Source organism: Eumetopias jubatus, unplaced genomic scaffold (assembly GCF_037043125.1).
Source record: "Eumetopias jubatus isolate StellerSeaLion01/CBP00866 unplaced genomic scaffold, mEumJub1_p1.0 scaffold_9, whole genome shotgun sequence".
NCBI lineage: Eukaryota > Metazoa > Chordata > Mammalia > Carnivora > Otariidae > Eumetopias > Eumetopias jubatus.
In genome coordinates, this window is record NW_028274815.1 from 117640665 (window position 1) to 117664583 (window position 23919).

At 44.3% G+C, this 23919-nt stretch overlaps 1 protein-coding gene across 1 annotated transcript in view; it reads left to right on the forward strand.

The window, feature by feature from the left end:
- CNBD2 (cyclic nucleotide binding domain containing 2) overlaps positions 1-23919 on the forward strand; it is a 54525-nt gene that overhangs the window by 2886 nt on the left and 27720 nt on the right. Inside the window, exons 3-5 of the mRNA XM_028118910.2 lie at positions 13342-13479; positions 15858-15911; positions 20165-20328. Coding sequence (XP_027974711.1) covers positions 13342-13479; positions 15858-15911; positions 20165-20328 — 356 coding nt within the window. The remainder of the gene's footprint in view (positions 1-13341; positions 13480-15857; positions 15912-20164; positions 20329-23919) is intronic.

The window sequence follows — 23919 nt, forward strand, 5'->3', positions numbered from 1 at the left end:
CCAACACAAGATTCCCAGTTGGACTCTCAGTAAATGTTGAATCAGGAAAAAAGGACAAGTAGTGGGTTTCATCTATGAAGGGGAGCTCTAATATGATTCCCATACTCTTTCAGAGACTTTGGTGTCTTTTAATGGCATACTGTTGGGGGTTGTGGTATAGAAGCCTCGATACATTTTTTTTTTTAAGGCTTTTTATTTGGAAATAATTATGGCTTCATAGAAAGTTGCAAACATAGTACAGAGAGGTCTCATGCACTTTTCACCCAGTTTTCCCCAATGGTGATATCTTGCACAATCATAGTACAATATCAACATCAGAAGATTGACAATGATACAATCCACAGTTTATTCAGATTTTACCAGTTTTATAAGCACTTATTTGTGTATGTGTATAGGCCTATGCAATTTTATCATGTGTAGATTCATGAACCTGTGCCACAATATCTAGAAATGTTTGATGACCACTAAGATCCTGTAACTGAACTAAAGTGATTTTGATCCTTGGTGAATTACAGATAGAAACTATACCACACAGACTGCTCTTACAAAGTAAACTGTATTTGCAGCAAATAAGGAGATCACAGGTAATAACTTCCAAAGCTGTGACTCTGAGCAAGGGTGAATGGATTCCTTTTATTTAGGTAAAGTAGGGTGAATATTTAGATAGGAGGGCCTTGTCATCCTATGTAGAGGTGGGCATAAAGTCATGCATGCACCTTAAGGAAACATGCCTATACATGTATTGTGCATTATGTAAATGAGGTTTGTGCTCCTCCTTGAGTGCAGATTTTAGTAGTATAATGAGGTAAAGATAACAGTTGGTCACTCCATGGCCCCTCTGCGCATGCGTGAGTCAGGGGTTGAGTTCAAACTGAACTGGGTGGTCTGGGCCAGCTGCAGCATTTTGTCCAGGCAGTCCTTACTGCTTGAGGGTTTTCAGTTTCTATCACAGGATGCTCTGCCCATTGGGTCTTTTGCCTGAGTTAAAGAGATAGGTGGAAAGAAGAGCTTAAGGAAAAATGTGGGACAGAGGTTGGTGAGTACAAGCAGGTAGGCAGCAAAGGTCAGGTCTTGAGGTCTAGTTCTGACAGTCCCTCATGCTACCGCTTTATAATTACACCCATCCCTCTCCCCTACCTCCCATCTCTTGCTGCAGGCAACCACTAATCTGTTCTCCATCTCTATAATTGTTTCATTTCAAAAATGTTATATAAATGGAATCATACAGTGTGTAACCATTTGGGTCTGGCTTTCTCCACTCAGAATAATTCCCTGGAGAGTCATCTAGGTTTTATATGTTTCATAGTTTGTTCATTTTTATTGCTGAGTAATAAGCCATGGTGTGGATATGCCATGGTTTACTTAGTCACTGGTTGAAGGACATTTGAGTTATTTCCAATTTCAGGCTATTCCAAAAGGAAGCTGCTATGAATTCTTTTATCATATGGCCTTAGATAAGTCAGACTCTTTCTGAGCCTGGAGGTAGTAACTACCACACAGAATGGCTCTGAAGAGTCAAAGAGGAAATATATGTAAAGGAACTGGTACCAGGTCTGGTATTACTTAGATGCTCTTTAATTTCTTACCTCAATGTTTTATTGTTTTCAGCATACAGAATCTGCATATATTATGTTATATTTATACCTAACTATTTCATGTTTTTAGTGCTACTATAAATGGTGTTGTTTTAAAATTTTCAGTTTCTAATTGTTCAGTGGTATATAAAAATACAGTTGATTCTTGTCTAATGACTTGTGTCCTGTGACTTCATTAAACCAGGAAACTCACCCTCATTGGGGCTGTTTTTTCATTTTTACTACCTGCCCCCCTCCCCCAGCACACTTGCCATTATTTACTTGTAAGAGTCCCAAGTTGTGTTTTGTCCGAAGTTTTTGGTTACAATGGACAGGGGAGAGCATCTGTAATGAGGTTACTGCATCTTGGTTGCCACTGGAATTATTTTTTCTGATGCCCAAATTACCCTATATTTGACCAGTAAGAACCCCATCAGGCTGACTTCTATCATTTTTTGAAAATTTCCATACTTTTCAGCACATCTTGTGCCTTCCTATCCCAGCTCTGGAATCAGCCATTTCTCCGAGAAACCCTTGTTCTTTTAGTGGAGAATGGTGTTTAGAAACCAAGATTTGGGCACTGGGTTTGTTCATTGCTGTTGGGATAATCACTGCTCCTAGGCTCCCTCATGAACAGAGTGAGGAAAAGTACTGGGAAAGTTAGTAAAGGAAACCTCAACTAAAGTTGAGCTTGGGAAGACTTGTAGGGGGAGCTCTCATGCAACCACTTGTGGCCAGTTACCCCAAACAGGAGGAGAGGTACCTTGCATCTCCAACAGGAAGGTGTTACTACTTCACGACTCTGGCAAAAGGAAGATATTCTTCTGGCCCAGCAACAAGCCCAGCCAATGAGAAGTGCTCTGGTTCAGCCAGTGAGAAGCCATCATCCCAAACTTACTTTCCTCTAAGGAACCTTCATGCTTCTCTTACTAGTGACTTCCTTGTCCCACAGCCCTTTCTATGAAAGCCTCCCATTTTGCATAACTCTTCAGAGTATCTCTGCTTGCTAGATGAGGTGTTGCATGATTTATGAATTGATAAAACCAATTAGATCTTCAAATTTACTCAGTTGAATTTTTGATATTTTAACTATATATCTATTTATTTATGTATCCATTTCTATATCTGTCTATATATATATTGAAATCCATGCATTCACACCAACACCTTCAACTCAAGTTCAACACCATAGGGTTTATTCTAGTTTTCGCCCTTTCCATTCATTTAATTCTTTTTCAACAGAGAGAAACCTGGCTCTCATGATCTTCTTTGACCAATCCTCCTATGAGTAACTAGTCTCCTGTTGTTGCTTACATCTCCCATCATCCTTACCCTGCCCAGGGCTCCAGGGCTACTGGTTCACCAACCACAGCCTCCTCCACCCCCAGGCAGGTGCCTACAAAGGCTGGTACCACCTAATGGCTTCTAGACAATCATTTAATAATGGAGGAGGAAGGGGAACATTCTTTTTTTTAACCTAAAGAAAAATTGTGGTAAAATCTATAAAACAAAATTTACCATTTAAACCATCTTTAGGTGTATAGTTCAGTGGCATTTAAGTACATTCACATTGTCATGTAACTACCATCTGTCGCCAGCAAATTTTCATCTTCCCCAACTGAAACTCTGTACCCATTAAATAATAACTCCCCATTCACCCCTCTTCCCAGCCCCCAGCAACCACCATTCTATTTTCTGTCTCTATGAATTTGTAGGAACCTCATACAAAGGGAATCCTACAATATTTGTCCTTTTGTGTCTGGCTTGTTTCCAAGTTCGAATATTTCCAAGTTTCATCAACATTATAGCATGTATCAGAATTTCCTTCCTTTTTAAGTCTAACATTCCATTATATATAGATAGCACATTTTGCTTATTCATTTGTCAATGGCCATTTGGGTTTTTCTACCTTTTGACTATTGCAAATAATAATGCTGTGAACATTGGTATACAGATATCTTTTGGAGTCTCTGCTGTTAATTCCTCCGAGTATATACCCAGAAGTAGAATTGTTGGATCATATGGTGATGCTTTGCTTAAATTTTTGAGCAATTGCCATGCTATTTTCCACAGTGGCTCCACCATTTTACATTCACACCAGCAACAGACTTGGGTTCCAGTTTCTCCCCATCCTTGCCAGCAGTTGTTATTTTGCATTATTTTCTCAATGGGAGATGTTAAATAGAAAATTTTAAGGTAAGTTATGAGTAGACAGGATATTCATATTTTCAACAGATCTAGTAATCTTATCATTTCATTTACACTCACCACACACCACATGCATCATCCCAGGAGGCTGGCTGTGATCATGGTGAAGAGAAAGCAGGTTCAGCTAATGAGGTGGTTTGGATACAAGGGCCCCAGGTTGTTCCTTGTGTGTGTGTGTGTGTGTGTGTGTGTGTGTGTGTGTGTGTGTGTTTAAAATCTCTTATTACAAAGTCTAAGAAGCTTGCTCTGGTCTCTCTACTGACTTTATTTCTTTTTGGTAGCCTATTTTATCAAATGTGTTTGATCTTGGGGTAAAAGTCTTTTATCTTTTGATGTCTTGATAAGCTGCAGATACTGGTCTAGGGTGCTTAATGTAGCCGGATTATATTTGTAATTAACTCAGTTATTATTAATTATTGTTCCTGATAAACCAATGTAAATTCAAAAGCCTGAGTACTTTATAATCCTTTTGCCATTTTCTTCTTTCACTTATTTCTATTCAATTGCAACCCTCCTAGTTTCTAGAATTCAATGAACCTGTTTTTATTGTGGTGCTCTACTAGGAGCTGCATCCTTTATTGCACTGCATTGATTTTGTTTAATTACTTAGAAATTGATGCATTTAGGGATGCCTGGCTGGCTCAGTCAGTAAAGCACGTGATGCATGATCTTGGGGCCATGAGTTCAAGCCCCACCCTGGGGGTAGAGTTTACTTAAATAAATAAAAATTGATGCATTCATTTTAACAGGTGAGATATATTATATATGTATATATATATACATATATATATATATATGCGCCTAGTACAAAATTCAAAGTCAAAAAAGAGTAATTGTTATACTTCTCCTTTTTTTAAATCCTTGTCTATCCAGTTTTAATGATTATTGTTAGTTCCCTATCTTTTAAATAGACTTATACATCTTTTTCTTGGTTTATCAGGTTTAAAATGTGTCTGAAGATTTACAGCTATAGGGAACTTGGCAGGCTCAGTTGGTAGAGCATGCAACTCTTGATCTTGGGGTCGTAGGTTTGAGCCCCACGTTGGGTGTAGAGATTACTTAAAAGTAAAATTTTTTTTAAACATTTTATTTATTTATTTGAGAGAGAGAGAGAGTGCACGAGTGGAGGGAGGGGCAGAGGGAAAGGGAGAAGCAGACTCTCCCGCAAAGCAGGGAGCTGTACCTGGGGCTCAATCCCAGGACCCCATGATCATGACCCAAGCCGAAGGCAGACACTTAACTGAGCCATCTGGGTGCCCCACTTAAAAATGAAATCTAAAAAAAAAAAAAAGATTTACACCTCTAAAGTTGAGGAAACCCATGTATTTAGCCCACTCTCTCTCCCTCTGTGTTTCCATACCTGTTAGTTGTATTATTTCCTCGTTCCTTTTTAAGTGTTCATTGACAACTCCCTCACTTGCTTTTTGCAATCCTGACCTCTGTACTCAGCAAGGCTAGCTTCCTTTTTGATGTTTCTGAAATGATCTTCAGTTCTGAGGTGTTTTTGTTTTGTTTTGTTTTGTTTTTTTAAAAACACAAACACAAAAAAACCCCACTTCTTTCCTGAGCTCTGCCAGTGCCATCTCCTTCAGTTGCTTCATCATCCCTTTGAACTATTGCATCTTTGCTTTGAACTCTTGTTTTGAAATGTATTAAGCCCTTTGAGTTCTTTGTGTTTCCTGATTATCATCTGTTTCCATGTTAATTTTTTTTTCTGTGAGTGCCTTTCATCTGCCATTTGTTTTTTCTGGGCCCCGCTTCTCCCCTCCCCCGCCCACTTTTCTGTAATATATGGGTCTGGTGCTATTTATTTTTTATTATAAATCACCTTTAAATGAAGTGAGTTCTTTCTGGACCAGCTATTTGCTGGAGGTGTGCATGGCGAAGGGACTAGAGTAGAATTCCAGGCTGGCCGGAAGTCTCCGAGGTCATCAGCACAGCTCCTTCTGACAAAGGTTTTGTGTGAGCGAATTGGCTTAGTTCTTTCCTCCTCCTGGCAGATGGAGCTTGGCAGCTCCATAATAAATCAATCCGCAAGCATGGCAGTCAGTGCGTTTCCCTGACCAGCCCTCATGCCCTGCTTCTCCTTGGTGCCAGAGGCACCAGGAAAGCTCTGAGAGCCCAGCCCTTCTGATCCCAGTGCTCTACAGAAGGGGCTGTTGGTTCTGCCTTCCAGTGTGCCCCCTTTTGGGGGAGAATTTGGAACTCTGCCAGTTCTCCCTTGAGACCTGCAGCCCCAGGCCTTCTCTGTTGGCTTTAACCCTCTGACTTGCCATTTCTGCACAGGCCAGCAAGACAGCATCCTACTCTAAGGACCTTCACTGAGAGCTTTCTCTGGCCACTGGGTTGCTCAGTCCAGAAAAGTTGGCCCGTGAATGCCTCCGGGGGTAGCCTTTAACCAACGAGACAGCTTTGAGGCATGCTCTTTGCAGTGTTTTTTGTTTTTGTTTTTGTTTTTAAAGATTTTATTTTTTTATTTATTCATGAGAGACAGAGGGAGAGAGAGAGAGAGAGAGAGAAGCAGAGGGAGAAGGAGGCTCCCCGCTGAGCAGGGAGCCCGATGCGGGACTCGATCCCAGGACCCTGGGATCATGACCTGAGCCGAAGGCAGATGCTTAACCATCTGAGCCACCCAGGCGCCCCTCTTTTCAGTTTTATTAAGGTCCCAGCACAGTGGAGTCCCAGTGGTCCCCAAGAGTGACCTGTTCATTAATGTGTCCCTCTCCAAAAAAATTTTTAATTTTTTAAAAAAGTTTGTTTGTTTAAGTAATCTCTACACCCAATGTGGGACTCAAACTCACCACCCCAAGATCAAGAGTAGCATGCTGTACCGAGTCAGCCACGTACCCCAACTAATTCAAATTTTTAAAAAAACTGTCAAAACATGCCAGCAGGCTAGATATGGCCTGTGGACCACAATTTTGCAACCACTGATTATATAATCAAAGGATTTTTAGGTCTGAAAGAGGCTATATAGATCCTATACTGGGAGTTGCAAGTTGGTAACATGCCTGGCAGGTAACATGATTCTCAGAGGTGAAGACCTTGGTGAATTAGAGAACCCAATCCCCAACTAAAGATAACCAAGTTAAGTTTTAACAATATTTTAACCAGAACACCATGTGGGTCAAATAAAGCAGTCTGTAAACTCAACTTGGCCCATGGATGGCTGGTTTGTGACCTCTGCCTGCACAACCTCACTTCCTGCCGTGCCTCCTGGGTATCTCATATTCCAGCCACATCTTGTGCTCTCTGATCAGGCCCTGCCCTTTCTTCATTTATCTTTATAGCTTTATTTTATTTTATTTTATTTTTTATTTTTTTTTAAAGATTTTATTTATTTATTTGAGAGAGAGAGAATGAGAGATGGAGAGCACGAGAGGGAAGAGGGTCAGAGGGAGAAGCAGACTCCCTGCTGAGCAGGGAGCTGGATGTGGGACTCAATCCCGGGACTCCAGGATCATGACCTGAGCCGAAGGCAGTCGCTTAACCAACTGAGCCACCCAGGCACCCTTTATGGCTTTATTTTAGTGTGACTTTCTCTTATGGCTGTGGTTTCCATACCCACCATATTGTGAACTCCTTGTGAGCAGAGACCGTGTCTTACTCACCTTTTCATGCTTTGCATGTAGTTGGAGCTCTATAAATGTTTGTTGCATAACTCTTAAAATTAGCAATACAATAAGGATCTTATCTTGAAAAGAAATTATTTGGGGTTCCTGGGTGCCTCAGTCAGTTAAGTGACTCTTGATTTTGGCTCAGGTCATGATCTCAAGGCCCTGCGATGGAGCCCTGAGTTGGGCTCTGTGCTCAGGGGGAGTCTGCTTGAGATTCTCTCCCTCTCCCTCGGCCCCTCCCCCTGCTCATGTTTTCTCTCTCAAATAAATAAATCAATCCTTTAAAAAAAAAGGAAAATAGGGGCGCCTGGGTGGCTCAGTCATTAAGTGTCTGCCTTCCGCTCAGCTCATGATCCCAGAGTCCCGGGATCAAGCCCTGCGTGGGGCTCCCTGCTCAGCAGGAAGCCTGCTTCTCCCTCTCCCACCCTCCCTGCTTGTCTTCTCTCTCTTGCTGTCTCTCTCTCTGTCAAAAAATAAATAAAATCTTTTAAAAATTTTTAAAAAAAGGAAAAGAAAAGAAATTATTTGTGGAGTTGGCTCTAACTCAGTTTTATTTTTTTTAAGATTTTATTTATTTATTTATTTATTTATTTATTTATTTATTTATTTGACAGAGAGAGAGAGAGATAGAGAGCACAAGTATGCAGAGTGGTAGTTAGAGGGAGAGGGAGAAGTAGCCTCCCTGCTGAGTAGAGAGCCTGATGCGGGGCTTGATCCCAGGACCCTGGGATCATGACCTGAGCCGAAAGCAGCTGCTTAACCGACTGAGCCACCCAGGCACCCCTCTAACTCAGTTTTAAAAGAAGGAAAGTGAGACTCAGTGTGGTTAGGGTAATTTACCCAAGATCACATAAGAACAGGACCAATGCCCTTTCTGACATTCTACTCTATAACAGTTCAATTTAAGATTAGAAACTGGGATAGTGGGGTGCCTGGGTGGCTCAGTTATTAAGCATCTGCCTTCGGTTCAGGTCATGATCCCGGGGTCCTGGGATCGAGCCCCACATTGGACTCCCTGCTTGGCAGGAAGTCTGCTTCTCCCTCTCCCACTCCCCCTGCTTGTGTTCCCTGTCTCGCTGTGTCTCTCTCTGTCAAATAAATAAAATCTTAAAAAAAAAAAAAGAAACTGGGACAGAAATGACACTTCTTTAATTTCTTTTTTTTTAAAGATTTTATTTATTTGAGGAAGAGTGAGCATGAGCGGGGGGAGGGGCAGAGGGAGAGGGAAAAGCAGACTCCCCAATGAGCAGGGAGCCCAATGCAGGACTCAATCCCAGGACCCTGGAATCATGACCTGGGCTGAAGGCAGACACTTAACTGACTGAGCCACCCAGGAGCCCAACACTTCCTTAATTTCTAGAACTGACTTTAATGTCTGACTCTGAGTCCCCACCCTGCCTCCTAATAGACAATTTAGATGTCTTCCGGTAAATTGAGATCCAATCCAGTAATTTTGAGGGAATGTAATTTCAGGCTGATTGACTCATCTTAGGCCAGTTCAGAGTTCTCCAGAGTTCCTGCCTCTTTCTCCCCAGCACTGATCCAATTCCTACGGAAATTATACAACCACCACTGGCACAAGGGGAGGTGGGGAGTGTCTACTTTCAGTGTCTCATCAGGGTCTTGGCCCTACTTACTGGCATCCTCTGATGCCCCTTGTTAGTCTGGGTCCTCTCCATGTCACTTGCATCTCAGGCAGCTCAGAGGACTGATCGGATACCTCCCTGTCCATAGCTACCTCCCACCATCTTTCTTGCCTTCCCTGTCCCCAGTTTGTTTCAGAAACTACCTAAACTTTTGTATTTCCTTCCTTAAGACCAGGTCTGTGGTAGAGAAGGCAAAAACTCCACACTACTTCTCTCTCTTTTTCTCTGAAACTTTCTCTTACTCTGTTTCTCCCTGAGTTCATCTTTTCTCAAGGCAAGGGAGGAAGAAAACACACTTCTGTCTCTTCTCATCTCTCTAAGTGGTTAGTGTCTTACTCTAGGAGTGGTGGCCTTTGGATTTAGTAATTCAGAGCTTGGGTCTTCCCTGTTGTCTGGCTGTCTTCACTGTGTTCAGTGTCCTTCCATTTGGCTGTCAGTTGGGAGAGGGTTGGCAGATAGGCCTAGCTGGGTAGGAATGGCAAATCAGGCAATACTTGAAATCATAGTTTTTTATTGAAGATTCTCATACAAGAGCAAATTGCGGTCATCAACTGCCATCTTTAATCTAGTAGACAGCAACTGCCATCTGTAATCTAGTAGACAGCAGTACTTTAGATCCTATATTCTTCTCTACTTTTGGAAGGACCTCAGGGTCACTGAGTTCTAGTCACCGAGTTCCTTTCAACATTTGGCACCCCATTTAACTGAGGACTTCTGATTTTCTGAGTGTTCCTGATTTGCTGATTTAACAAGATTTATAGGACAGCGTCATGCCCCCACACTTCAGGGTCTCCAAGTTCTAAGCCTTGGAGAGCCCCCTAGGCTGAGGTGTTAGGTGCTCCTGCCCCCAGCCCAGAAGCCTCCTACTTTAAGATGGCCTCATGACTGGCAATCAGTTAGCTACTTGGAGCCTCATTCTTATGTATGGAGTGGGTGTAAGGACCCTCACCTTGTGGTAGTTGTGAGGATTAACTAAGATAATGCCTATGAGTGCTCAATAAATGTTAGACTCCTGGATTCCAATTCCTTCCCTGCCTTCTTTTCCAGAATCCTCCACTGTGATATACGGAGATTCTGAGAATGAGATTTTCTCAGAACAAGGCTTCCAGAAGCTGTTGGTAGAGTATGAGGAGTGGAGAGAAACTCCTACCTTGCCACCGAGGGAAGCTATTTGTTTCTAATATAAGTGGATTCTTTGGGAAGGATTTGTGGTCCTACCCTTGAAAGGCAAAGGGGCTAGTTGTGCCATTTGTCAGCTCAGGAACCATGAGGAGATATATGGTGTCTTATTCATGGCAGATCCTGAAGAAGGAACTGGTGAGGAGTGTCAAGGGTCCTGGGAGGGAAGAGTGGTATTTTGAGGAAGGGAGGATAGGTGTAAGCAGGGGGTCTATCTTTTGGAGTCACAGAATGGCACAAAGGATAGAGTCCAGGTTACGCTTCAGAAAGACTGAATTCTCAAGTCTCAACAGTCTTCCCTGTAGACTGCTATCCCCTTGACAGTGGGCATGGCACAGGCTACACTCTGAGCCCCTAAGAACTGCTCCATACCCACCCTTCCTGCTGTCATGAGATCCAGAGGGAATAAGGCCTGGCAGCAGGATAGAGTGATAGGTTGAGCCTATGGATCCTGGAGCCAGACAGCCTGAGTTCAAATCCCTATCACCTATTAGTCATATGACTAATATTAGTATTAGGCAAGTTACTTGATTTGCTGTGCCTATTTTCCCCTCTGTAAAGGGTGATGATAGTATTAATATCTATTGCATTGATTTATTGTTGACGATGAAATGAGTTGATACAGCTAAAGGGCTTAGAATAGTGCCTGGTGGAAAATTGGTATTTGATAAGTATTAATTTTATTAATAAAGCCTTTCCCTGTATTTCCTTCAGATATAAATGTTTTTAAAGAAGATGTTATAAGTACTGGTGAAACTCCTCATCATCCCATTCCCTTCTTCCTCACTGGGGGCCACTTTCCTGAGGTTGATGTGTACTATCTAGATTTTATTTTTTTATTTTTTATTTTTTTTTAAGATTTTATTTTTATTTTTCGATAGAGAGAGAGACAGCGAGAGAGGGAACGAAAGCAGGGGGAGTGGGAGAAGCAGGCTTCCTGCCGAGCAGGGAGCCCGATGTGGGACTTGATCCCAGGACCCTGGGATCATGACCTGAGCCGGAGGCAGACGCTTAAGGACTGAGCCACCCAGGCACCCTGCACTGTCTAGATTTTAAAATTTTATTACATGTGTATATATTTATAAGTAACATAGTATGTAACACATTTTAAAAGATGGTATCCTTTTTCAACCTTTTTTCCACTCAGAATTGTGTGGGCTTTACCCACACTGACATACACAGCTCTAGGGCTATGTTCAGAATCTTTTCATTATTTATAGGTGATTTGGGTTTTCCCTTTGAATTACCTGCTCATATCCTTTGCTCATTTTTTCTTTTGGGTTATTTGTATTTTTCCCTTGATTTGTAGAATTTTTAAAAATTAAAAAAATTTTTAAAAAGCAGTTTTGGATAGTGGTTTTTTGTAATAGCTATTCTTTATAATTTTGGGTCGGAATCCTTTGTTGATTCTGTGCATGGCAAATGTATTCTTCCAGTCTTCAGTTTGTGTTTTCATTTTATTTTTGATCTCCTGATTAACAGAAGTTAATAGAAGTTTTTAGCTTTTGCCTTTGTTTCATTATGGAAATTTTCAAACATACAAGTTGAAATATAATGATCACTCCTTAGATCTAACAGTCAGCATTTTGCCACATTGGCTTTACGTATTTGTGTGTGTGCTTGTTGAATCATGTGAGAGTAAGTTGCATTTTTTTTTTCAAAGATTTTATTTATTTGAGGGAGAGAGAGCATGAGAGCACAAGCAGGGGAGAGGGAGAAGCAGGCTCCCTGCCAAGGACTCAATCCCAAGACCCTGGGATTATGACCTGAGCCTCAGACACTTAACCCACTGAGCCACCCAGCTGCCCCTAAGTTGCATTTTTTATGACACTTCTTAAAAATAAGGACATGATTATAACATCACTATAATATTAAGAAAATTAACACTAATATCCCTAATATCATCTAATCTCCAGGCATATTCAACTTCCTTATTTGTCCCTAAAAAATGGCTTTTACAGCTTGTTATTATGAATCAGGATCCAAAGGTTCATACTTTGCATTTATTTGTATGTCTCTTAAGAAACTGGGTTAGTTGGGGGCATCTGGGTGGCTCAGTCGTTAAGCGTCTGCCTTCGGCTCAGGTCATGATCCCGGGGTCCTGGGATCAAGCCCCACATCGGGCTCCCTGTTCAGCAGGAAGCCTGCTTCTCTCTCTCCCACTCCCCCTGCTTGTGTTCCCTCTCTCACTCTCTCTCTCTCAAATAAATAAATAAATAAAAATCTTCAAAAAAAAAAAAAAGCTGGGTTAGTTGACTTGTAGATAGTTTCACATTCTGGATTTGTCTCTCTGGTGTTGAACTTGTTTCCCTATTCCCTGTATTTACTTGACTGGCAGAGGGTGACTGCCCTTACTGCCAAATTCATACTAGGATAGAGAGTCTGACTTGTTCTCAGTTCCAATTCCAAATCCCCAGGTCAAAGTTTGCCTGGGATCAGATGGCCCAGCTTGGACAAGTGGTTATATTAGTTTCCTATTGCTGCTGTAACATATCACACAATTTCGTGGCTTAAGACAAATGATATTATCTTACATAGGCTAGAAGTCTGGCACGGGTCTCCCTGGGCTAAAATCCAGTGTCAGCAGGACCGCATTCCTTTCTTGAGGATCTAGGGAAGAATCCCATTTCCTGGACTTCTCTAGCTTCTAGAGACCACTCACATCCCTTGGCTCATGGCCCCCATCCTCTGTCTTCAAAGGCAGCAATGTTGCCTCTGCTTGGCTGTTCTCCCATCAGATCCATCTGATTCCAAAATCCAGGCTCTTTGCATCACCCCTTGCTGCCTGCTGTCGCTTGGTGCTGTTTTCTGGACCGAAGTGAAGGACTTGATATTAACTAGAGCTGTGCTGGAGAATGTTTTAACAACCAGCTCCCAGTGAGGGAGGTTTGTAGTAGTTGCCAGTTTCTGTGGCATAAATACTCCCAGCCGTGGCCATTTTCAGGCTACCAACACGATTTCAACAGGCCTGAAAGCTTCCTGAAAATGTAACCATGGCTCCAGCACAGGAACCCCACATTTAAAACTGTCCCATTTCACCTTGTTGGTGTCATCCAGCCTGCTGTGGCTGTCGAAAACAGATGGTTTCTACTGATCTAATTTGTTTTGTTTCCACAGGGGCTGTACCAGCTCACCATGGATATCATTATGATGATCCGAGTGTGTAAAATGTTCCGCCAGGGCCTCAGGGGATTCCGGGAATATCAGATCATCGAGACTGCTCACAGAAAGCACCCTATCTTTTCCTTCTGGGACGTAAGCAGCTGGCCTTAGCAGGATTGTGAGGGTTTAAGGGGGTCCGATAAATAGCACCTCACTTCCCAGGCCATATTCTGAACCAACAGAGAGAAGACAAAGGGTAAAGCAGATGGGAGATCCAACTGTCACTTTTGTTAACGACGAGACTTTTACTGGAGGATGACTAAGACTAAACCCCAGAATTAGATAGCCTTACATGCCGGTCGTGGGCAGTGCTGGACCAAGGCAGGCCTCCACTGCGGGAGCATGGTCTCCTGCCCTAAACTCACAGCAGAGGAGGGCAGAGCAGAATGTGGGCTCAGAGAGATGGAGAAGGAATGATCTCACCCAGTTTTTCCTTCCAAATTCACCAAGGAGTTTAAGTCGCTCCTTCTCAATATGGAAGGAGAGGGGCAGGTAGTGTTCTACCAGTACAACTCCCTCCATCTGGAAAGAAACACCAGGAGTAGGGAAGAAACCATCTCTATTCCAACAGGGATCAAAAGAGCCAGAGAAATCCAGAAGTCTCATTAGAGTCAGGGTTTTCTGAATGCCCACCCCTGTTCATTTCTATCTTCTTTTCTGTCCCCTCCACTTAAACAAAGGAACACATGCAGGGCCCTGCTCACTCCGGAGACCAGGCTTTCTAGATTTTCTAGAAGGTCCCCATTTCAAATATTTTATCCTAGTGGCAGATCATGTACCCTTTTTAGTTCAGAAAAAATTGATCACCATTCTGTTAACCTGTTCTGGATCCACAAAGGCATCTTCATTACTATTCAGGAACCCAATTTTTCTCCCAGTCTCTGGACAAAGCCTGCCCATTTTCCTGTGGTGCGTAGAGTGACTAGATTCAGCCCTGCCTCCCAACTGCACGGGGAGTTCACTCCAAGAAATTGCCCCAAATGATTTCTGAAGGAGAGGGGTATGGGCAGTGCTGATGGGGAAAGAAAGGCCATCTTAGATCAGTCTCTAAGGGGCCAGCAGGTGTAACTGTGTGTGTCGCTGAGTTTAAGATGTAGCAGGGAGTAGGGCCCTGTGGGTCTGCAGAAAAGAAGAGCATGTCCCACCTGAAGACATTCAAATTCATATATTTTAAAGACATTATGCTGGCCAAACCAAATGAATCTACAGCCAGATTCTGCCCTGTGGATGGACCATGAGTTGGGAAAGGATGGAGTGGAAGAATAAGAGACTGAGGTTCGCTGTCAGGAAGGACATTCTGACTCAGAGTGTTATCATGCAGTGGTAAAGCAATGGGCCCTGGGATCCAGGAGTCTTTTGTTACCGGAAGACATGGGCCGGTGCCTGGGCACTTGGAAGCTGAAGACCAAAATCAGCCTTGTCATCAGGGGACTGTGAGGCTAAAGCTTAATGGCATTGCCTGGGCAGAGTGGACTTGAGCAGAGCAGAAGCCTCTTAATGGCAGCCTGAGGGGGTCCTAGGGCCACTGGGCAGAGAGCTAGGGGGCTGGAGAGTGGGGTCAGGTAAAGAGAGCCGTGGACCAGATTTCATTAGAGCTTGTGAATTTGGATCTTTCCGAAGACCACTGCTTTCTTTCACTGGCCTTCTTGAGAAGCACCACGCAGGTACACAAGCTATAAATGGGGCTCTGGGGTGGGGAGGACCTGAGGTATACCTAGAGAGATGGGGGCGTGGGTCTTGGTTTGGCCCAGGTGGTGGTCAGGGCCTTGTTTATCCCTTTCATTCCCCCTTCCTTCTTTCACATATCTTCCCCCCTCTCTCTGCCTCTTCCCCTACTCTTTCCACATCGGAAACTTTGGGGCCCTGAATAGTAATGAAGAAGACTTTGGGGATCCACGTAGGAGATAGAGTTGGATTAGTTCATTCCTAAGACCTCTTACACTTCCTTATTCTGGCCATACTCTAGGAGAGGACTGATTACTCAGTGTGTGATCCTTGTGTAGGTTCCTTCACCTGCCTCGAGTCCAAAAGGGGGCTCAGTAATACCTGCTTTGTCCTGAGGATGAAATGGAGTAAGGAAGATGAGTGTGCATGGCTCCTGATAGGCACTTAATGAAAGCTGGCTTCATTGATGCCTCCATTTTGTCCCTTTTTGTCCCTCTCCACTTGCCCATTTGTTTGCTTCTTTCCCCTCTTCCTTTTCTGTCTCCATCCTTCCCCTCTTTACCCTCACCCCTCCGCATCTCTCTCTGTTTCAACACTGACAGGTTGTTAATGCTGGGCCGGAGGCTGGAGCTGAGTCAGGGCTTTTGAGCAGAGGCTTACATGAGAGGGCCAGCTGGTAGAAGGGTTCCTGTGGCTTCTTGCCTGCCACGGGGATGGGGACAGGAGGGTTTCAGTGCAAAATTCTAGGAGTAGTCTTGCTGATTCTCTTTCTTCTCCCCCATTCCTTTTTACCCCCACCCCCCCAGAAAAGGAAACAAGGCCGAATCACATTTGATACTATGGACTTCGTTGCAGAGGAGGTACGCATAACTCTGACCTTGCTGCTGGGAATATTCTTCTGCACCATGGCCTGGAAGAGGCACTGGGCTGGGTATCAGGACAGCTGGGTCCAGTCTGGGTTCTGGCACCAAGCCATTGTATCATCCTGAGCTAGCCACTTAGCTTCCTCATCTATGAAATAGCTGATTTCAGTGATCCCAAGATTCCAGTCCTGACATTCTGAGGCTGTGAGCCCCCCTGAACCCACTGTCGCCTTAGAGCTGGACAGAACCAGCAGGGAGAGCTCCTGTACTTGGACCCATGGACAAGGAGCAAAAGGCAAAGTAGAGGCTGTGAGAGCTCTAGACACAGGAGAAATAATCAGGGTGGTGGGAAAAGCCCTGGCCTGTGTGTGAATTCTGGCTCTGCCTAAGCCTTCTGAGAGACACTGGGCATACCAACCCTCCAGCCCCCGCCCCCCGGCCGCCCCAGGGCTGCCAGACGGCCATTCTGGCGAGGGAATGCTTCATATCTTTGGACTGTGAATTGTTCTCTAAATTTCAAGAATTGTTGTTATTTTCCCGGCTTCTTCCCACCAAATCTTGGATACTAAATTAAAATTTAATTAAAAAAATTTTTTTTAAAGATTTTACTTATTTTTTTTTTGAGAGAGTGAGAGAGAGAGCCACCACAAGCGGAGCGGGGAGGGGCAGAGAGAGAAAAAGACTCTCCACTAAGCAGGGAGCCCGATGTGAGACTCAATCCTAGGACCCTAGGATCATGACCTGAGCCGAAGGCAGACGCTTAACTGACTGAGCCACCCAGGTGCCCCAAAATTTAATTTAAATGTTAAAGGTGCTTACCTATTTATAGGAAAGATTTGAAGCTCTTACCAGCTCTAGACTTATATCTGTGTCTGGTTGTGGAGATTCTAGGTAGTGTAACTGCCCTTAAGTAGGAGTTAAGGTGGGGAAAGTTACCTGGGAAGTTAAATAACAGAGTCAGTTCCGTAGGAATCCAGAGAAGGGAGTCTCTAGGGGTTGGGGGTGGTGAGAGATTCCTAAAAGAATTAGGGCCCCTAGTGGGCCCAGAGAATCAGTTTTTTTTTTAAAGATTTTATTTATTTATTTGAGAGAGAGAGAATGAGAGACAGCACGAGAGGGAAGAGGGTCAGAGGGAGAAGCAGACTCCCTGCTGAGCAGGGAGCCCGATGTGGGACTTGATCCCAGGACTCCAGGATCATGACCTGAGCCAAAGGCAGTCGCTTAACCAACTGAGCCACCCAGGCGCCCAAGAATCAGTTTTGTTCATAGAAACCAGAGTCATCTGTGTTTTGTCTTAAATGGACCCTGTGATAGAAATCCCAATGGGTTATTGATAACAAGAGAGGGTTAAGAAGGAAAAAGATTAGATTCAGACCTTAAAAATGGCTAACACAGGGCACCTATGGCTCAATTGGTTGAACATCTGACTTGAACTCAGTTTAGGCCTTCATCTCAGGGTCATGAGTTCAAGCCCCACTTTGGGCTCCACGCTGGGCATGGAGCCTACTTAATTAAAAAAAAAAAAAGTCAGTGCTTCCATAGTCTGGGCTGGGAGCCAGGCCCATTGTAAGCCCTTTATATGTATTAGCTCTGCTCTTTATACATTCAGGTTCTGCTGCTCTCAGATAGGGAAACTGAGGCTCAGAGAGAAGTGACTTGTCCCAGGACACACAGGTAGGAAGGAGCAGGCCAAGGTTCAAACCCAGGTACCTGGCACCAGAGCCTATGCATTATTTTATTTTATTTTTGTAAGGTTTTATTTATCTATTTGAGAGAGAGAGAGTGAGAGAGAGCACGAATGGGGGGAGGGGCGGAGGGAGAAGCAGACTCCCTGCTGGGCAGGGAGCCTGACTTGGGGCTCAATTCCAGGACCCTAGGATCATGACCTGAGCTGAAGACAGATGCTTAACCGACTGAGCCACCCAGGTGCCCAGAGCCTGTGCGTTATTAATCACTGAGCAACACTGCCCTTCTGAGTGAACATGCAAGGCTTCAGATCAGTTGTCCAGAATTTCTCATCATGTCCCACTTTGTTTTGCTTCTGTAACAACTACTGTTAGTAAAATTAGCCAGCATTCGTTCATTCTTTCCCTAAATTTTTATTTTGTTGAGTGCCCATTACATGTGAGGTTATTCTAGAGTGGGGTAAATAAGATAGATGAAGCCACTATTGTGTATATATTGGGGTTTATATTCTAGAACACCTTTGTCCAATAAAACTTTCTGAGATAATAGAAATGTTCAATTGTCTGTGTTGTCCATAGTAGCCAACAGACACATGTTGCACTTGTGGCTAGTGTGACTGAAGAACTATTTTTTTCTTTCTTTTCAGATTTCATTATTTGACAGAGAGACATAGCGAGAGAGAGAACACAAGCAGGGGGAGTGGGAGAGGGAGAAGCAGGCTTCCCGCTGAGCAGAGAGCCGGATGCAGGGTTCCATCCCAGGACCCTGGGATCAAGACCTGAGCCCAAGGCAGACACTTAATGACTGAGCCACCCAGGCGCCCCAGAAACTTATTTTTTTAAAGATTTTATTTATTTATTTGACAGAAAGAGAGAGCACAAGCCAGGCAAGTGGCAGGCAGAGGGAGAGGGAGAAGCAGGCTCCCTGCAGAGCAGGGAGCCCAATGCGGGGCTTGATCCCAGGACCCTGAGATTATGACCTGAGGCGAAGGCAGACGCTTAACCAAATGAGCCACCCAGGTGCCCCGGAACTTATTTTTTTATCTAATTTAATTTAAATTTCAATAGCCACATGTGGCAATGGCTGCCATACTGGAAATGCAGTTCTAGAGTGAGAGAGAGAGAGAGAGAGAGAGGTGTGTGTGTGTGTGTGTGTGTGTGTGTAGGATGGGGAAATGATAGATAATATACACATTAACAAAAAAGAGGGGCGCCTGGGTGGCTCTGTCATTAAGCATCTGTCTTCGGTTCAGGTCATGATCCCAGGGTCCTGGGAGGGAGTCCCATGTGGAGCTCCCTGCTCAGTGGGGAGTCTGCTTCTCACTCTCCATCTGCCCTACCCCCCCACTCACTCATATGTGCGTGTGTGTATGCGCTCTCTCTCAAATAAATAAGTAAAATTTTTTTTTAAGATTTTATTTATTTATTTGACAGAGAGAGACACAGCGAGAGGGAACAGAAGCAGGGGGAGTGGGAGAGAGAGAAGCAGGCTTCCCACTGAGCAGAGAGCCTGATGTGGGCCTCTATCCCAGGATCCTGGGATCATGACCTGAGCCAAAGGCAAACACTTAACAACTGAGCCACCCAGGCACCCCTAAATAAGTAAAATCTTAAAAAAAAACGAATAAGTTCTTTTCAGAAAGTATGAATTGCTTTGTAAAAATGATTCAGAGACTACAGACTGCTAGGAAGGGGCCTAGTATTTTGGGTCAAATGATCCAGTAGGGACTCCCTGAGGATGTGGGAACATAGGAGCTAAGAACTGAATGAAGGGGAGGAAGCAGTCATATCCATGTGAAAATGCAGGGAAAGAACATTCCAGGCAGAGGAAACAACCAAGCAAAGACTGCAGGACAGAAGTGAGCTTGGCACCTGCAAGAGATGGGTAGAAGGTTAGAGACTAGAGAATGAAGGAGAGAGGCAGGAGGTGGAGTTGTGGGGGGTAGGGAGGAAAGGAGTCAGACCATGTGGGGCCCCTAGGCTGGGGTACAGAGTTAAGATTTTATCCTAAGTGAGATGGGCAGCCAGTAAGGGTGTTAACAACTCAAGTACCATTTTCCCAGCAGGTGGGAGTGGTGGCTGAATGGATGGATCTGTCTGCCCACTTGTCCATGAGTCCTGGTTCACCAGGACCTGGTTTCTGTAGATTCTGTTTATTTCTTAGTGTCCTGTAGCAGGCCAAGATATAGGCTGAGGCAAGGGAGGTCTCCCCTGACTGCAGTGAACATATTCTGAGGGGCCCCTGGAGCCCAGGGAGCCCTCTATTGACTCGGGGTGGTCAGTGAACAGCAAAGGCAGTATGGTTAGGAGGTGGGAATGTGGGTCTTGGCACGTAGCAGATCTAGGTTATCATTCTGCCTGAGTGTCTTCATCTGTCAAATGGGAATCATAATTGTGTCACTTCTCGGGCTGGGCAAAGATGCAGTGAGATGGTGTATGTAAGATGCGTATCCTAATGCCAGGTGTGCAGTAAGTGCTCAGTACATGTGAGCCACTATTGTACGGGGAGTGGCCCCCGGGGGAAACTGCTGGGTCTTGCGTATCATTCTGGTCCTCTCTCCCCAGGGTCACTTTCCTCCAAAAGCCATGCATATCGCACAGAAGCTGCCTTCCTGGAGGACAGAGTCTGAGATCCAGACCCTCTGTAACCTCCTGCAGGTCCTGGACAGCTACCGAAACTACTCAGAGCCCCTGCAGCTGCTCCTGGCCAGAGTCATGCGCTTTGAACGGTCAGTGAGGGGCACACCCCTTGGCACCTGAGCTGGGACAGGCTGGACAGGAAGAGCCTGCCTGATGAGGCCGTGGCAGGCCTGCTGGTGTCTCCGTGGCGCATCAGCCATGAAAAGCTATCTGTCAGTTCACTCGAGTTCTCCTTGTTATACTTGTAGCACACTTGGTTTCCTTCCTTTATTGCTAGTCTCCCCAGAATTTAGGAGCCACTGGCTCTGGAAAGGCTCTGATAGGAATCCTCTGAAAGGATCTGGTCCAACTCCCTCCTTTTTCAGATGAGGAAGCAGAGGCTCAGAGGGTAAGAATGACTCATACTCTGTCACCCAAGTAATGGGGGTAGAGCTGAGACTCACATCCAAGCCTGAAAAGCCACAGCGGGTCACAGGTGATTGTACTTTGTCCAGATAGGAACTAGGGCAAGGGTCTGTGAACTTGGATAAGAAAAAACTTATATCTGTTTTTGTTAACCTCTAACTAAAATTTATCATTTCCTTTAATTGCAGATGTAGGTAATGAACCAGTATTAGCTATTCCTGTTACTTTTTCACCAAAAGAAATCACCAAGATTACACATTCATGTTGTTGCACGTTTCTCAAAAAATAATTTATATTCATCACAGCTTTGAAATTATGGTAGTAATTAGATCTGCTGCTCGATCTTGTTATTCAGGGCCTTAATAAAGATGCACATATATTGCTATACCACAATTGGATTTTTTTTTCTAAAGACTTATTTATTGGAGCACCTGGGTAGCTCAGATGGTTACACATCTGCCTTCGGCTCAGGTCATGATCCCAGCGTCCTGGGATCGAGTCCCGCATCGGGCTCCCTGCTTAGTGGGGACCCTGTTTCTCCCTCTCCCTCTGCTGCTCTCCCCTGCTTGTGTTCTCTCTCTGTATCTCTCTGTCGCAAATGAATAAATAAAATCTTTTAAAAAATAAAGACTTATTTATTTATTTTACAGAGAGAGGGTGTGTGAGCATGAGGGGGCATGAGGGGGCAAAGGGGGAAGGGGCAGAGGGAGAGAATCTGAAGCAGATTCCCCGCTGAGCACAGAGCTCAGTCAGTTAAGAGTCTGACTCCTGATTTTGGCTCAGGTCATGATCTCAGAGTCAAACTCTTAACTGACTGAGCCACCCAGGTGCCTCCACAGTTTGGGTTTTAAAAAGGCAATTATTAGCTCTTTCTGCTGTATTTTATTTTATATATATACTTATTTATTGAAAAAACATTTTTTAAAAGATTTTTATTTATTTATTTGAGAGAGAGAATATGAGCAGGGGGGAGGAGCAGAGGGAGTGGGAGAAGCAGACTCCCTGCTGAGTGGGGACCCCCCCCATGCAGGGCTTGATCCCAGGACCCTGAGATCATGACCTGAGGGGAAAGAAGATGCTTGATTGATTGAGCCACCCAAGCACCCCTATTTTATATATTTAAAACATTATTCTGTGAAGGCTTCACTAGATTGTCAAAGGGTCCATGACACAAAAAGCACCATATAAATACCTTGTATTAGAGAAGTCTAAGATGTGTGTGTGGAAATATTGCCATTTCTTGGACATTTCAGTGGCTTAAGAAAGGCAGCCTAGCAGAATATTTGAGGTAAGGCCTATCTTATAAATCTAGGCTATAAGGACACTATCAGTCTGTGCCCCTTCAAGGAGGTCCCAGGTCCCATAATCACAACTAGCTATAGATTAAGGCCTGTTATGACCTGTGCAGGATCTGTTTAAAGGCATTAAGCCCGAGAGAGGAGGGAACCCTCCAGCTGGCTTGGCCAAAGGAAATTTACAGAAGAGGTGGCATTGGAATACATATATATGACAAGTGGAAGTATAGACAAGAACATTCCAGGTAGAGGGAACTATCTGCTTTGTGTCTAGCCCAGTAAAGAAGAGCAAGTCACTGCCGTCTTAAAGTAAGATTCCATAGCAGGCAGGATGGTGTCAAGCAAAGAAAAAGAATCATTGGGGTAGAAGCTCTGGAATGTGATGCTGCATCTGCCACTCTAAGGTGTGACCTCAGGCAAGCCACTTAACCTTGCTGGGCCTCAGTATCCTCATCCGTGTAATGAGGATACTGATACAGATTTTATGGGTTTATGTGAAGATGAAGGGGTGGTGATTGTTAAAGCCCTCTTCAGCTAGTTGATTATTTCTGGGACTGGAAATGAGCAGATTACACAGGATTCTTTCAGTCACAAGGGACAGAAAACCTAGCTGTAGGGAATGCAAGAGTGGCCCAAGTATCTGAAAAGTCCTGGGATAGTTTTCCAGCTTCCAGCTCAGCCGGATTCAGGAGACTCAGTGTTCTCAGGACCCAGTATCTGTCTGTCTCTCTCCACCTCCTCACACTCCATTCTCATAAACCACCTTCTCCTCCAGACTCTCTCTCTGGTGGCAGCAAGATGACGGATTGTCTGAGAGTCAAGAAAAGGTGTTTCCCCCAAAGTAAGGTCAGGGTGCAGCTGGTGGGAAAGGTGACCCGACGCTTGACAACAAAAGCCACAGATGTCTGCTACAGGAGATTTGGGGCCTCGTGCTGACTCAAGTGTGACTCACTGTGTGCCTTCAGCAAGCCTGGGGCTCCTTAGCTCCCACTTCCCTCATCTCAGTCATGTGGATTCAGCTAGACAGTTCCTGAGGGTCTTTCCAGCTCCGGCTCCAGGAGTCTGGACTTGGATGAGCTCTAGCTGTGCTCCCCAAAGTCTCATTTCCCAGCTGAATGTGCCTGTCTTCTCCCATCTAGTCATTGTCATCTGGGCCATCTCTTCTTTCCAGACTTTTGTGTTCCCCATTACCTTCTGGGTAAAATCCAAAGTTAGCCCAGTGTTTGAAGTGTCTTGTGATTGAACCTAGCCAAATTTCTCTCCCACTATCCCACTGACCTCCCTGTCTTCTGTTTTCCTTTCTAATGGAGCTTACTGCTATTCCTTTGAAGGCACCATGCTTCCAGGCGCCTCTGTGCCTTTGGACGTGGTGGTCCCTCTGCCTGGAACACTCTTCCATCTCTCTGTCTACCTGGGAGACTCCAGACATTATCCTGGAGCCTGCTCTGCCTTTCCTAAGCTGGTTAAGTGCCCTTTCTCCATGCTTCTGAATTCACCTGTGCTTCCCTCTCTTAAAGCATTTTTAAACCTTATTTAGTCCCTGTACTTGACCATAATTTTCAGGACAAAATCTGTCCTTTCTCGCTCTGCCTGATAGACACAGTTGGTATTTATTTAACTAATTGAATGAAGGAAGGAAACAAATGAATATTGAAAGAAGTCAAATTTGAACTTACATTTGAAGTGCAGAAATCTTTCCCCTCGGAGCTTAAGAACTAACTCCCAGTTTGCTCTGGACCTGGGCACCTCTACCCTAACGGTTCCCAATTATGTAGTGAGCTCTCGGGTATTAGAAGACTATTTATCTATTTTTTTCTAGGCGTGTTCATCTGTATTTTACAGACAAGAGACCCTGAGGGTCAGAGAGAGAATATGAGTGCCCACTGCCATGCAGCTTGCAGCAGAATCAGGACTTAGATCCTGGTCTCCATAATTTAGCTACTGAGCCATTACTTCCAGGATTTGGTCATTCATTTACTC